Here is a 15,465-nt window from a genome sequence, read left to right on the forward strand (position 1 = left end):
GGGCAAGACATTCAGGGGGCCTTTGACTGTTTTTGTAAATAATTTACAGTACAGGTTTGCTGCTAGGTTTTTTTTAAAACAACCAAGTGGTATATAAATTTTGTTAAATAGGATTAATCAATGCTTTGGAACACTTAGCCAAAAGTAGACTCGATTCAGCATCAGTTCAACTCAGATGTTATGCATGCTATTAAAATCCTTAAGTTCAAGTTAGGGGGTATGGAAGAATTATGTTTTTGTTGGTTTTTGCATTGTTTTCCTTCATTTTTTGGGGGGGGATCAGTTGTACCCCTGCTGTGGACAAGTGTGTGTCTGTTTTTATGTTGGATGGCATCTCAAATAATTGAGACGTCCCTTCTGGATTTCAGGCATGCAACTAACTGCATTGATCCAAAGCCACTTTCTTCCTCAAACATCTATAAATAGTGCATATGAAAATTAAGCCTAGAAGTCATTTGTACGTAGTCAACATGAAAAATGTCTCAACCATCTATGTATTCCCTGCAGTACTCTCTCAGAATCACACTTATTTAATCACTTCCCTAACATTTATCTTCCATTTGCATGACTTGACTAGGCAAACCAGTTAATTTGGTAAGCAAACACTGTTTTGCACAAAATGCCAGTTTGCACCTTTGATTCTGCAATTTAGGCTTCAAAAGGTTTGCTGGAAAGGGGGAATGGAGGCTATGGGTTCATCCTATCCCTTGTCAGTTACTTGCTCCATTGGTGGCCTGACGAAATCTTGCATCTTTTCAAACAATGAAACAAATCCACCCTTTTGCTGAAGTGGTGCAAGAAGAATACGTGGCTTCATCTGGATGGTTGCTCACCTAGCCCTGACTTCATATGACTTCAAGGCCACTACCATAGCCAGCCTGTTTTGCAACACATTTGGGGTGCAGATGGGTCACTGCTTAATTCTTGTAGGTTTTTCTGTGTTTTACAGTTTGGTGGTTTTATTTTTGCTGTTGTACTCAGATTTTAAAAAATTGTTTTATTGGGTTAATTTGTAAAAGAACAATGGGATGCAGATTCTTAATAAACAGGGCCACAAATACAAGACAAACGTCTTCAACAGAGTTCCTCTTTTATTGAAAGCAAGTGGGTCTCGGAAAACACAAAAGGGACTTGGACAGCAGCACCTTCCCCTCCAGGCTGCTTCAAGTTTCCAGGCTTAAGTGCAACGATCATCTCTGCTGCTGCTGCTGCTGCTATTCCTGTACTTAAGGAGGCTGCCTGACCTGTGTGAGAGTGTGTGTTGCTATTGCTATTAAAGGGAAAACAGGCTTTCTGTCACAAGGCTTTCTCCTCTTTCAAGCAAGGCACTGCCCTAGTCTTTCAGGACAAGGGGGGCCTTCACTTTAGCAGCCGCCTCTTTCCCCAGCAGCGTTTCCACAATCTCAAGGCCAAACTCGAAACTGGTGCCGGGTCCCCGGCTGGTGAGGATGTGCCCGTCTTTTTCCACACGGCTCTCAGAGTATTTGTAGTGGTCTTCAGAGGAATGCACAAGGAAAAAACAAAACAGAACAGGTTACCCCGGCAGGCATCAGCCACAGGAAGCCGACTCCACCCCCACCTATGAACCTCATCCACTGTAGCAAGAAGAGAAGCCGCAATTCTCATCCTTTATTTATTTCATAAAATTTATATACTGATGGTTTGTAAGGGGGGAGGGACACTCAAAATTAGGTCTCTCAGAATTGGCGATTCCTCAAAACCAAAGTATCTGATAATACGCATGGGTTACCCGACATTCCTTTTTGGGGATGTGCTTCACGAAACACTGTCTGCGCAAGTCGATCTCTGCCATGCGCCTGCAGCCACCTACCTCCGCTCATCATCTTGTCTTTGGCCAAGGGATGGGTTGTCACTTTGCATCCATATCCGATGCCATGTGCCAGCAGAGCCGTGGGTCCTAGAGATCAACAAAGATCCATCACTTGTGCACACTTTTACCATGCTGGAAAGCCGTCCCAGCATCGAAGTGGCAAGTGAGGCCGGATCCACAAAAGTGTTGGGGATCCCTCACCCTTTCATTACCACCATCACACACCCTACCCATGCAGGATTTGGGAGGAACGGTTAAGTGTGTGCAATTAATAAGCTTGAAATGATAGCATTAGGTTTAAATGAAGGAAGACCATAAGACCTCCCCCCCCCCCCGTTTTAACAAAACTTCCAAATATGTGGGGTGATGACTCCCCAGTTGGAAACAACCAGCAATTAAGTTATGCAACTTGCAGCACACCCATCACCATTTGCTTGGGAGCAAGTCCCACTGAACAAAGTACAACACATCTAAGGTGCCACATTCTGGACTGATCTACATAACTACATAACATCAATACCAGGAAAGATTCTAGAGCAGATCATTAAGCAAACAGTCTGTGAGCACCTAGAAAGAAACTCTGTGATCACTAAAAGTCAGCATGGGTTCCTGAAAAATAAGTCATGTCAGACTAATCTGATCTCATTTTTTGACAGAATTACAAGCCTGGTAGATGAAGGGAACGCTGTGGATGTAGCCTATCTTGATTTCAGCAAGGCCTTTGACAAGGTGCCCCATGATATTCTTGTAAAGAAGCTGGTAAAATGTGGGCTAGACAATGCTACCATTCAGTGGATTTGTAACTGGCTTACTGACCGAACCCAAAGGGTGCTCATCAATGGCTCCTCCTCATCCTGGAGAGTAGTGACTAGTGGGGTGCCACAGGGTTCTGTCTTGGGCCCAGTCTTGTTCAACATCTTTATCAATGACTTGGATGATGGGCTTGAGGGCATCCTGAGCAAGTTTGCAGATGACACCAAATTGGGAGGGGTGGCTAACACCCCAGAGGACAGGATCACACTTCAGAATGACCTTAACAGATTAGACAACTGGGCCAAAGCAAACAAGATGAATTTTAACAAGGAGAAATGTAAAGTACTACACTTGGGCAAAAAAAATGAAAGGCACAAATACAGGATGGGAGACACCTGGCTTGAGAGCAGTACATGTGAAAAGGATCTAGGAGTCTTGGTAGACCACAAACTTGACATGAGTCAGCAGTGTGATGCAGCAGCTAAAAAAGCCAATGCAATTCTGGGCTGCATCAATAGGAGTATAGCATCTAGATCAAGGGAAGTAATAGTACCACTGTATTCTGCTCTGGTCAGACCTCACCTGGAGTACTGTGTCCAGTTCTGGGCACCACAGTTCAAGAAGGATACTGATAAGCTGGAACGTGTCCAGAAGAGGGCAACCAAAATGGTCAAAGGCCTGGAAACGATGCCTTATGAGGAACGGCTTAGGGAGCTGGGTATGTTTAGCCTGGAGAAGAGAAGGTTAAGGGGTGATATGATAGCCATGTTCAAATATATAAAAGGATGTCATATAGAGGAGGGAGAAAGGTTGTTTTCTGCTGCTCCAGAGAAGCGGACACGGAGCAATGGATTCAAACTACAAGAAAGAAAATTCCACCTAAACATTAGGAAGAACTTCCTGACAGTAAGAGCTGTTCGGCAGTGGAATTTGCTGCCAAGGAGTGTGGTGGAGTCTCCTTCTTTGGAGGTCTTTAAGCAGAGGCTTGACAGCCATCTGTCAGGAATGCTTTGATGGTGTTTCCTGCTTGGCAGGGGGTTGGACTGGATGGCCCTTGTGGTCTCTTCCAACTCTATGATTCTATGATTCTATGATTCTAAGAGGAGGACAAAACAAAGAGAAGGAACTTGTGTGCATTTTCAAAGCAATCTCCCTCCTTTTAATCTGGCGTCAAAAACACCATTGTGCCCTGTGTCATTAACAAATCACTAAAAGATTAGTCCTGGTTAAACCACTGAACTGGAAGAGGAAGGTAAGATGAAGTTTGATAACTAGCACAGAACCCAAAGTTCACTCCTGCCGGTAAGTTTCCTGTGGGGAAGGTGCTGGTGAAGCTGATTCCTCCTTCTCACCCTATGGGTCAACTTCGACAGGGGGCTGGGGCTGCCCACCTATCAGTCACCTTGCATGACTGCAAGTCATTTGACAGGTAGGTGGCTCTGCCCATATGTCAAAGTCAGCCCCACCTACACCCTAAGGAGGAGATTGGCTGGTTCTTGCATTTGCAAATACAAAGAAGCAGTTGGAAGGATTATTATTGCCACAAAGTAGAGGGAGACTGGTGTTTCCCCATTGGCCAGAAGAAGCCAATTCCCAGAGGGGAAACCCTTGCATGGAGAATGACACTCACTCCCACTTCAGAGGAGTTCCTACAGCAAAAGTGTCTAAGGAGAGACTGAGCCAAGGATTCCCACTACAGTGAGAAGCATCCTGGAGTGGCAGGCCACGCTTGAGACACCCGCAGGTGTTTCTTGCAAACAGATCCCTTCGCAAGAGCCAACCCAGAATGCTTTTGAGATGAGCAACTCTCAGGAGGGTGCGGAACCCGACACTCGTGGTGCCCAAAGGCCAAGCGGCGAGAGAAGGTCAAGCCACACCACATATGGCAAGCACAGCACAGCCCGGCCAGCCACTCTCTCAGAAGCAGCAAGGAGGGAAGAGAATCACAGCCAGCAGCTGCTAACTGGAAGAGGGACCTAGGATTCTGTGGGGGAAATGCAGCTATTTCTGCAGTGTTATTTCGTGTCATATCCCATCTCAGAGAAGCTACCCCTAAAGGAAGGCTCCCTTTGAAAAACAAACAGGCCTGCCTCACTGTATAAACAGAGTGTGTTCCACATGGGGGCAAGCACAATTAATGGGATTGTCTTCAAGTTTCTCTCAACAGGTAGGGATTTGAGAAAGCTTTTCAACTCTCGGTTTTCAAACCCGCAAGACTTGCAGCAATGCCGATATTAGTTGTGTTTTTCTTACACCATCAGTGGCACAAGAAAGCCAAACCTCAGAAGTGAGGCAGCTGTGGTAGGCAAAGCTCTATGCAGGGTCGGTATCCTAGATCTTTGGAGTGTTGGGTGCGGACCTTGATAGCATACCTGCACAGATGGCAGCAATCAGCCCTTTCCTGCCATCTTGGTCTTTCAGTACCTCCTTCACAGCAGGTGACTGCAAGGAAAGATATTATTTGATCAACAAGCTATCCATTTCCAGCAATGCATACAAGAAGTCTGTTATGTATCAGAACTGGTCGTCTAACAAAGTAAAAAGAGTACAAAGGAAGGCGTCAGAAGATTTTGTTGTTATTAGATGACTAAAGGAAACTGCTTCTTACTTCCCCTGCCCCCATACCCCAAAATGTGCCATTGGGCTCTCTCTTGTTTCAAAACCACTTGAGTAAGCCTGGCTCAATTGTGGATTTAGATCTACAACCTTATACAAGGGAAGGGAAGGTGGACCAATTTCCCCCAGAAAAGAAACCAGTTTGGCAGTTGCAACATTTACTTTGGACTTTGGAAAGATTGACTCCGCTTCCTTCACTTTCAGAATGGGAGAATATTTGCTCAAATAGGAGGGAAGTTCCCACATTTCCCCAAGTTGTTACCTCTGACAAGTTCTGAGCTCCCAGGTTCCCTCCTGGCAAGACCACCACATCATAGGGTCCCTAAGAATAGAAAAAAGCATTAGCAAAAGAAAAGCATGAAGACTGGAAAAACAAAAGCAAACATTTTATTTGCAGCTATCCTTTAGCAGGCAACTGAACGCTCAATATTGTGCCATGATTCAATCCTGGACTAAACAGAAATAAGCGCCTCTGGTGTGAGGGTTTTCCCTTCATCATTAAAACTACAGGATTTTGGGGTTGGTGGGTGGGCAGAAGAGACCTTCCGGATCAGAGGGTGCTACTTCCAGACAGATTTCATCCTAGCATCTTACCCCTCCCTCCAAAAAATTATAAATATTGTGCAGTGTTTTGTTTTTTCCATTGTGCATTTCATTTCTTTCCATCTGTTTGACATGTAAGGTCATACAGTGTCTATTTAAATTCAGTGGCACTGAGAATCACTATCCACACTTGGTAATGGAACGCCACTCAGAAACTTCCAAGTTCAACCATTGCATTTCCCTTCTGGGGCCATGATTCCATGAAGCCACATGCAGGCACCGTGAGAGGTTTCTCCAAAGTTTCCAGAGCCACTATTTGCCTCTTTACCAGTCAGAGTTTCCAGCTCCTCAGCAATTCCCCCCCCCTCCCTGATTATTATCACTGTGCAAGCTGAAGGTACCCTTGGGCCAACCCTAGATGATGATGAAGAAACTCGGGCATAATATGAAAGAGGCAGGGCACCCATTTTTTTGCAACATGGAATCTGTGTGGCACCAACCTCCTTCCGGGCATCTTCCAAACTCTTGTCGGGACAAATTAAGACATCTCGGCTGCACTGCACAGGCTCTTTCCCAGACAGGCCGGCTACGGTCACAGAGATCTGGTGAGAAAACAGACAGCTCTGCCTTATTTGCCAAAATCTACTGAGTCACTGAAGAAATGGAAATAGTTTGGGGGAAGTAAATTTCTGCATTAGTGGTCCCCAGCACAATGGGCATTTAGTAAATTTGTATATAGCGTGTTTCCTCCCCCACCCCCAACGCATCCATCAGCAAGTAACCAACCCTACCTGCTATTTTTCAAAAAGTTAACTCTCTGAAGAACCCTTGGGAGAAATCTATACAGGGAGCAACACAGTACATAATTGAATAATATCTCCCACCTCTCTCTGGCTACCTGTAAATATGCTGTGGGCATACAACAGCTGTTAAAGAGGCATGCGTGGAATTAAGCGGGTATATCAAACTCAGAGGACTAATGGTTGGTCTGCACAAGTGGCCAATCAGAAAGAGACACTGTCTCTGCCCCCTGTAACTGACCTCTGTTCTGCAGTCCAGCTCTGCTCTACAGCACATTGTTTTGGTGTCTAGCAGGTACCAGCCAGTCTGCCTCTGGATGGCTTTTTGGATGGTGTGGTTTACTTTATTTCACTATTTGTTTATTAGAACAGGGTTTACAACATTTACAAGAACAGTTTTTATTTTTTTGGGCTTCTTTCATGCCAAAACATTTGGTTTTGTGAGCCCCATGAGGACAAGAATGATAAAACTGCTGTAAATCCCTCTGAGCCCACAGAATAGGCAGAGGCCTATACCTGCACATACCTACATCTAGATCATCTGTATCTATAAATTTCTCTCTCCTTTCCTGGCTCGAGGCTGCAGGGATGGGGGTCTGCTTCTCTATATTGTAATATAACCTTCTCCCCGACATAATAGCAGAGGGAGGGAGTTGGTGGTATGGGAAGGGGAGTGGTGGTGATAGGACGGTTGAGAATGTAAACCTACCCATCCTTAATACAGAACATCTTCTCCTGCCCAAAGTGCTGTTTGCATGGAGCAGAAGTGGAGGAACCCAAAGCCCTCCAGATGCTGCAGGGCATCAGCTCCTGTCATCCCTGGCCATCGCCCAGGCTCTGAGTTCAGCCACCTTCTGCTCTGGAGGATTTCTCAAATGACAGGTGGCTTGCTGTACTTCCCATGCTTGCCTACACAAGGGAAACTCAGCAGAAATGGCTTCTCAAACCACTTCGCAATTGCCAAGCAACTAAACACGCCTTGTCTATGCAACTCTAAACAGTGCATGAGCCCTCCAGGTCCCAGGACTAAACAGTCAACACTGTTGCAACCAGCTCAGCATCTAGTTCATGAGGAATCCACCTGCAGGCAACAACGCAGAGGGACAGGACAATCATTTCGGCTACTGTAAGCTCCCTATGCAAAGGAAGGGACTTGCCTTCTCGCACATGGACAGGGTGTTATTGTTAACAACAACAACTCCAGGAGGAATGGAAGAAAGGAAGAGCTATATAGGAAGCCGCAGGGCATACTCACACCTGCCCTCCTCATGATGTCTGTGGGGATGACCGTTTCCATCTCTTCAGCTCCTTTGGCCAAGATCACCAGAGCCCTTTTGGCAGTCATGTTGAAAACTGGGCGTTTTGCTCGCCTTGATAACAAAAAGCTAGCTCTCTCTCACACACACACACACTACAGAACAAGAGAGAAGCAAAGTGTTAGGGAAAGCAACATTTATCTGCACAGTTTATTGTTCAATCACCACTGCTCAATAATCCAAGTTGCAGCCAAACTGAGGAGCTACTGAAGAGAAGAAAGATATACAGTAGCAAGAATTGCTGGACAGAGGTCAACAATTAAGTGCCTTAGCAGCACCTTAAAGCAGCCAGCAGCAGTATGGCCAGGAACACCCACAGAGTCCTGGGAAGGTCAAAGGTCACAGCACTTTTCTGAAAAAAGCCCTGGTTTAGCATTTTTTTGGAAGAGTGATGGAATAGGAGCTTCCTGCCATCTGCATATCTGATCTCAGCCCTTTTTTAAATCTACGTCAATCTTCAAGGGAGGCAAGAGATCATAGATACCCACAGCAGCAGAGCCTTGGTTATGAGGGACACGAGGCAAGAAGAAGCAATCTCATAACTACAGCCCAAAACGAACAAACCACCAATTGTGACTGAGGCAGAAAACCTGTTACTGGGGAAGAGGTTATTTACTTCCAAGTGCTTGGGGAATGACATTTCTCCCTACGTCAGAAGCCAACTCTTGCTGAGAAAACATTGTTGTTGTTGTTTAGTCGTGTCCGACTCTTCATGACCCCATTGACCAGGCACTCCTGTCTTCCACTGCCTCCTGCAGTTTGGTCAAACTCATGTTGGTAGCTTCGAGAACACTGTCCAACCATCTCGTCCTCTGTCGTCCCCTTCTCCTTGTGCCCTCCATCTTTCCCAGCATCAGGGTCTTTTCCAGGGAATCTTCTCTTCTCACGAGGTGGCCAAAGTATTGGAGCCTCAGCTTCAGGATCTGTCCTTCCAGTGAGCACTCAGGGCTGATTTCCGCTGAGAAGACATAGGAAACCTCATCTCCAACTTTTATTGCAAGGAAGTCATAATGATCATTAACCTGGCAAGATCACAAGCTGCAATCCTGCCTGAAGCAAGTCCCAGTGGGCTGACTTGCCATTTTTCTGTTGCCCCTTTTCTAATTTTACGGTGGTCAAATAAGCACCTTGGGAGGATGCAGGAACGCAGAGTCAAGATGACCCAAGGGCTCCCTACATAACAACTGCAATGACAGTAATCTAAACATCTCACACTTGGTTAAATGTTCTGTAAATCGGCATGAGAGCACAGGTTTCTTTCACATTTTCAATTACTTTTGCCAGCAATTACAGCAGCTAGGCCTGCTCTGACTGTGAGCAGTACAGTAATGTCTGGTAACTGACAGGATTCTCATCAGCTGCAGCTGATTTAGACGTAATGCTAAAAAAAATAGCTTCTGAACTGAATTTACTGAGAGGAGGGAGGAATGTACACAATGCATAGCAAGGGTTGAAGAAAATATTAAGAACAGCACTAACACAGTGAGGCTAAAGTGGAAATGAAATGAAACTTGAAGAGCTGTAGGATCAGGCCCACAGATCAACCATACGAATTCAAGGCTACAAACAGGGACCAGAAGCAGATGGTAAAATAGAACCTTTTTGGAAAACGGCTCCTGCAATTGGTGCCCTCTTGTCAGAGAGGACACAAAGAGCACAGAGCCCTCTCTCCCCAGAAATGTTGCAGGAGGAAAACCGCAAGATATTGTTAGACACTTTTACAGATACCCAGTGAAGCGCTTGCAGCTCAAATCTCTGTGGAAATTGCAACCTCTCAAATATTAATTCCATGGCCAGTATCTATGCATTAAAAAACCCATCATTATTATACCACTATCAAGACAGTTATGCAGCTGTGAGTGCACCGCTTATTGCCAGCAGTGCAAAATAGCTCTGCTTTGCTATACCTATTTAGCGGAGTAGGAAGGAGTTACAGCCCAGCAGTGTAGTCCTGTGTTATCCGAGTGCGCTGGCCTTTTTCAGGAAATTGGGGTCAGCGGGCACAGTTGTGAAAGCAGGGAACAGATGGAAAGCAAGGGCAGAGGAGGAGCAGACCTGGTTGCTGTCTGCCTGTATGCTTAGAGCAGGGCTGGGCAAGGCAAGGGGCGCGGGGCGCGGCTGATGTTGTCGGTCATCTGGAGGCCTGCCCCAGAGAGGCGGAGGCACGCATCTTCCCTGGACCACCTTGACGCGCGTGTCGTAACCCGGGTCACCCCAGTCGTGCGAATGCGCGCCCAGCCAGGCCTCCCCCGCGCTTCCTATTGCAGGGCTTTGCCGGGCTTTTAGTCTCGAGGGAGGGAGGGAGGCTGCTGAACACGCGAGGCGGAGGGGTGGCCTTCCAGCGCCACGAGGGAGGATTTCGCCCCGCTGCCTCCACAGCCAGGCCTTCGCTTCAACCACGCGCCCCATCCCGCCCACGGGGGGGGGTCACCTTTTGCACGCGCCTCCTTCGCCCGCTTATGCACCCGTTCTTACGTGCAAAAGGCGGCGGGAACTGCAGCTCCTCCTCCTCCTTCAGAGACGAGGCGGGCGCTTTCTGCTGCTGCCACTCGCTGGAGGCTCGTGATGGCGCTCCGTCAGCGAAGGCTAATGGTTCCTCCCTGCCTCCACCCGCTTCCAGGAGGAATGGAACAGCCAGGGAGAGAGAGAGAGACTCGAACTCCCGTGAGGAGGAGCCCCCGAAGCCCCTTAACCCCTTCCGTGCCAGCCGCGGCTCTCCCTTTCTCACAACAGCCCCCTCGCATTTCAAGCGGTAGCTCCTACCACTTTAAAGAGCGGCGATTTCCCGAAAGGAATCCTGGGAATTGTATTTTGTTAAGGGTGCTGAGAATGGTTAAGAGGTCCCCTTTCCGCCGCTTCCCCACCATAAGGACTACAATTCCCAGAATTCCCAAAGAGGAAAGCCGTTAAACGACTGCGAGAATTATAGCTTGCGAAGGAGGGGGAGTCTCCTAACAACAATGTGGGAGCTCTGGCCTATGGCAAGAGGGTAGTGGTGGGGAGGGGGCGGTTTCGCAGACACCCTGCACCTCCTCCTCACCAACGTGCACCCTTCATAGCCACAGTCTCCAGGTGTCCAGCACCCTTAAACTACAGTTCCCAATAATATTCTTCTTTGTGCGGGGGGGGGGAGAGTCGTGTGCTTTAAATGTCTTTGGTGAGGACGTGTGTGGAAATTCCCTGGCGAGAGCCGAGGGTCGGGTCTGATCTGAGGAGACTCGTCGTGACGTACTTCGCTTTCAAGCCCTGCGCGTAGCGGCCGTCATTCGAAAAGGTCGCGGCTGGGGGTGGGGGAGGGGAAACAAGCTTAAAAGGCGAGAGCGAGCGGACGCCTCAGCCCGCGCTTTCTGGCAGTTGAGGGGGCTTTGCTGACGTCACGTTCGCACCTGGGGCGGCGGAAGGCCAAGGCCCGCCTACCTGCAGCGGCGGAGCCAATGGGGAAGGGCAGCTCCTGCGTTGTGCGGTGGACCCCGGGGGAGTCATGTATTTGAGAGTTAACTCTGGAAATGGATACTCCGGAATCTGGTCAAACTAAACCCCAGGAGTGAGAAGGTCACAGACCCCGTGAAGGGAAAACCAAGCACAAATGGTTTCAAAGGGGCAGCACACTGGGTCCATGTTTATGAATACTGTAATTTGATTGCCATTACAGCGAAGTGGAACCTCCTTGTCCAGAGGAAGTCTACCCCTGAATTCCAGGTGCTTGGAGAGCAAACAACTGCTGTTTCCCCACTCTGCTTATAGGCTCTCAGACACATCTGGCTGGCCAACGTGGGAAATGGCAGCGTGATGCCTCTGGACTCTGATTTCAAGCTTAATGATGCATCAGACTGGTTCTTAAATCTTCTGTTAGCAGAAATTTTCTTTGGGTGCTAAAAGCAGAAAAGCTTTTGCATGAGTAACAGCATCAGTAAGTGTTTGATCTGAGTTTTGCCGCCTTAAACTTCACTTCCAGAGAACAAAGTTGTTAAAATGTTTTCCAGAAACTAGGATTTTACCATTTCCCAGTCACTTGGTAAGAATAGTGGCACAGCTTTTTCAACAGGCTCTTTGGCACATCCAAAATTTCAAGCCTGGGCGCCTTCACAGGATGACTGGAGGTTTAATTTGAAGGGCTGACTGCATCTTACTATCTTATTATTTCTTACTTTTGTTAGCCACTTTATATTGCCCAAAGCAACCCAGAGCGACTTACAACCAATCATCTGGTCGTAATCAGTTGGTTCAAATAGCTGTCATTGTTTAAAGTCATTATTAGAATTCAATAAATTGCCCATCTTCAAACGCTAGAAATTTTTTTTAGCAGCTTCAAGAGACTCGAAGGACAATACCTGTATTGTGAAATGTAAACATTGGACCAAGCAATCCCATAGTAACCTCAGGGCCATTTTAGCAATGGGGGCATTCATAACGCACACCAAAGCTTGAGGTGAGAACACACAGAGCCTTGCATAGCCTCCCCAGGGCTCATTCAGCCACCCATTTTCTTTTCATACCAAGAGAACGCTGTGGTCCTCATGTCCTGCTGCTTTTAAGATTCTCAAAGGCACATGGCTGACCACTGCTTCAGACAAAGTGCTGGAGACACTTTATGGTTTCTGTTTTTTAGTATTTCCCAAAAATTATACGCTGCTGGATTGTAGAAAGAAAGAGCAATTTACAAAAAAAATGAAACTATTGTTGCTACTTTTGAAAATCACAAATATTTAGAATTACAGTAAAGCATAAGGCTGAATATTTTCCTGATATTTGCTATTCCAGAATATCACAAATAAAACCCATCATTTACAAACTTATTTGGTCAGTATTCATTTACTCGTTATTCTGCAGTATACTAATCGGGGCCAGCTCCATGTTTCTCAGGGCTTATATGGGCATTTGGTGTTAGTGTCCCTGTAGGTCAGGAAATCCTATCGCCTGCTGACCAAAACACCTCATTCATCCTTTGCCTCAGTGATTAGGAGAAAACAGCTCTGCTTTCCCTCAATGGCTACAAGCATCAGCTTGCTTTAGAAAAGAAAAGAGAAGAAAAAAGAAAGGTGCTATGGGTCCTTGGGTATACTAATTCTGCTTCCAGTTCTTGAACCATGGAAAGACTTGTTCTCATCACCCATGACTGCTAAGCTTTCTCTGCTGAGGAAATTTCTGAAAAGCTGTTTAACGGCCATGATGCACAATGTCTACCAGATCACCCCTTTTCAGATGTTTATTGACATTCTCAAAGAACTCAGAATGGTTAGTTTGACAGGATGGCCTTGCAAAAGCCATGCTTGTTCTGCTCCAGCAAGACTTGTTCTGCCTGATTCAGAATTATATATGTAATGCTTTCCACCACTTTCCCCAGAGTAGATATTAAGCTAATGGTCTGCAGTTTCCTAGATTTTTACACAGTGATTTCTAGGATTATCAAAAGACATCTGGGGGGGGAGGGGTATGCTCTCTCGCTCTACCCTGGTCTACTAGTCCCTTTCAACTGCTTGGCAAGTGGGCTGGGGCACTGAGCAACCAGTGGCAGGGGGGAAGCAGGATAGCAGTGTGCCCCACCTGCCCAGGACCCCATCAAGCCTGGCTGTGCCACTGAAGAAACTATCAGACAATGTGCTATTAACATATAATAACCAGAGCAGCACATCACCTGTCCCCATTTCTTTTAATTTTTTTTAGCAGCGGTAACATTCACAGCACCTGATTTCTCTATGTGTGCTCAATCTTCACCCCATGTGTAGTAGCTGCAGTGCATAAGCATTTCAGAATAATTTCTATAAGAATAAAGGGAACTGTGCACATACTTTTTTTCCAAGAGAAAACAGTCTTATTTTCCAAGTTGAAGAAAAATAAAATGAACATGCCCAACTGGGTAGGTGGTGCCAATGCTCTTTCAGTTAGGATAAATTATCTAAACGGCATTTTACATTTTTGCTTGCATTTGAGTAGGTATCATCAAGCAGAAAAACTGCTTTATCTGTTTCAAAATCACAACAACATCCTATTTGAAGCCACAGTTACCAGTTCTCTATCTTCAATCACGATTGCAAGATTACCGCTCATGATTCTAATCCAGCCCAGTGACAGGAAGCCCCCCTCCCCTTCCTCCTTTGACATTTCACATACTGTACTTCCCAGCACAGGGCATCACGGTCAGCTTATTATCTGGGGTGGGGGCTTTCTGCTTGCCAGGTGAAGGCAAACACCTTCTCTTCACAACCACTGGTGTTCCAGTGATAACAAGTTTCGGGCTCACTGAAGCCTTATTAAGAAGTGGGTCCCCCCCAAATTCACGCTTGGACGAAATGTACGGTAGGTGTGAAAAGCTGAAAGACCGCTGGTTGGATTTGTTTGGCCAACAGGTAAAAGAGATGAGACCTGGGAGGTCATTGCCTACAAACACAGAGATTGTGCAGTTGTTGAGGTGGTGCAATGAAACGAGACAAGGAACTGAGTCATGTGAACATGTCTCCTGGTGTCCCTGTGTGGGATCCTCCTTCCCTCCTTTCCTAGTGTGGAAATGTACCTTGGATTCGAACCAGGGCCCCTTCTTCTATCTCAATGGAGCTCCTCCTGTAGTTCCTGACACTGGTGTAGAGGTTGATGCCCACTTCCCTGTCTGCTGCCTTGGCTGGGTGGTGTCAAGGTACTTCTCCATGGAGCACTCCAGGAGTTCCCTCACTTTGGTCCCTGACATGGCCGGTGGGTCTCGAACTCACACCTCCTGCTTCTCAAGTGATGCAGTGAGCTATGGGAGGTTGCTGTGGCTGCCTGTGTGGGTCTGCTATGTAGCAGTGATTTCAGTTGAATTGGGAGAGGCTCAGATTACAGTGATCTGAGAACTTTGCTTCCAAGAAAACTCAAAAAAGTTCATGTCATTAAACAGGATATTACTGAAGAGAAAGGGCTCATCAGCCAGTAATCACTGTTTTGTTATCTAACAGTGAACTGGCTCACTCACACCAATTCACCTTATGTTCCTCCCATCGCATATGGAGGTAATGATTTGGTTTGTTCATGATTTGTATTAATGTATTTACAGTATAGTTAAAGGTAAAGGGACCCCTGACCATTAGGTCCAGTCGTGACCGACTCTGGAGTTGCGACGCTCATCTCACATTATTGGCTGAGGGAGCCGGCGTACAGCTTCCAGGTCATGTGGCCAGCATGACAAAGCTGCTTCTGGCGACCCATAGCAGCGCACGGAAACGTTTACCTTCCCGCTGGAGCGGTACCTATTTATCTACTTGCACTTTGATGTGCTTTCGAACTGCTAGGTTGGCAGGAGCTGGGACCGAGCAACGGGAGCTCACCCAGTTGTGGGGATTTGAACCGCCAACCTTCTGATCGGCAAGCCCTAGCCTAGGCTCAGTGGTTTAACCCACAGCACCACCTGCGTCCCACAGTATAGTTAAGTGGTGATATATAACATATTGAGCAATACTCTCCACTCCACTCCAGTTATAATAAAATGGACCACAACAAATTGGTGATGCTATCTTTATCCATCCTTTCACTGCAGCTTCATGATGTGCAGAATTATGCATGAGGTGCTTTCTTATCTGCAAGTGCCCCCAAATGACCACATTGCCCCTGTCCCCAGAACCTACCTGTCCCCGTT

General features: G+C 46.7%; 1 protein-coding gene across 3 annotated transcripts; it reads right to left on the reverse strand.

Moving 5' to 3' along the window:
* Positions 1-1,073: 1,073 nt before the first annotated feature.
* On the reverse strand, positions 1,074-10,472 carry PARK7 (Parkinsonism associated deglycase). Of its 3 annotated transcripts, none has more exons than XM_035120597.3 (7): positions 10,335-10,472; positions 7,799-7,954; positions 6,244-6,345; positions 5,463-5,522; positions 4,957-5,026; positions 1,832-1,918; positions 1,074-1,494 (listed from the first exon to the last, which is right to left on the reverse strand). In XM_035120597.3, exons 2-7 carry the CDS (start codon positions 7,886-7,888, stop codon positions 1,334-1,336), a joined length of 570 nt encoding a protein of 189 aa, XP_034976488.1. In that variant the 5' UTR covers positions 7,889-7,954; positions 10,335-10,472; the 3' UTR covers positions 1,074-1,333. The 3 variants fall into 3 exon arrangements, with proteins under 3 accessions (XP_034976488.1, XP_034976489.1, XP_034976490.1); XM_035120598.3 differs by having other exon boundaries at positions 10,291-10,472; XM_035120599.3 differs by having other exon boundaries at positions 9,767-10,472.
* Between the last annotated feature and the right edge of the window lie 4,993 nt (positions 10,473-15,465).

This window comes from Zootoca vivipara, chromosome 6 (genome assembly GCF_965207765.1).
Source record: "Zootoca vivipara chromosome 6, rZooViv2.hap1.1, whole genome shotgun sequence".
In the NCBI taxonomy this organism is placed as follows: Eukaryota; Metazoa; Chordata; class Lepidosauria; order Squamata; family Lacertidae; genus Zootoca; species Zootoca vivipara.

Excerpts from the sequence above, each read along its gene's own strand:
- PARK7 (XM_035120597.3), bottom strand. The coding sequence starts at position 7,888 with ATGACTGCCAAAAGGGCTCTGGTGATCTTGGCCAAAGGAGCTGAAGAG. Across the intron at positions 5,523-6,243 it reads TGGAAGATGCCCGGAAGGAG|GGACCCTATGATGTGGTGGT; the intron begins GTTGGTGCCACA and ends TTCTATTCTTAG. Across the intron at positions 5,027-5,462 it reads GAGCTCAGAACTTGTCAGAG|TCACCTGCTGTGAAGGAGGT; the intron begins GTAACAACTTGG and ends CTTTCCTTGCAG.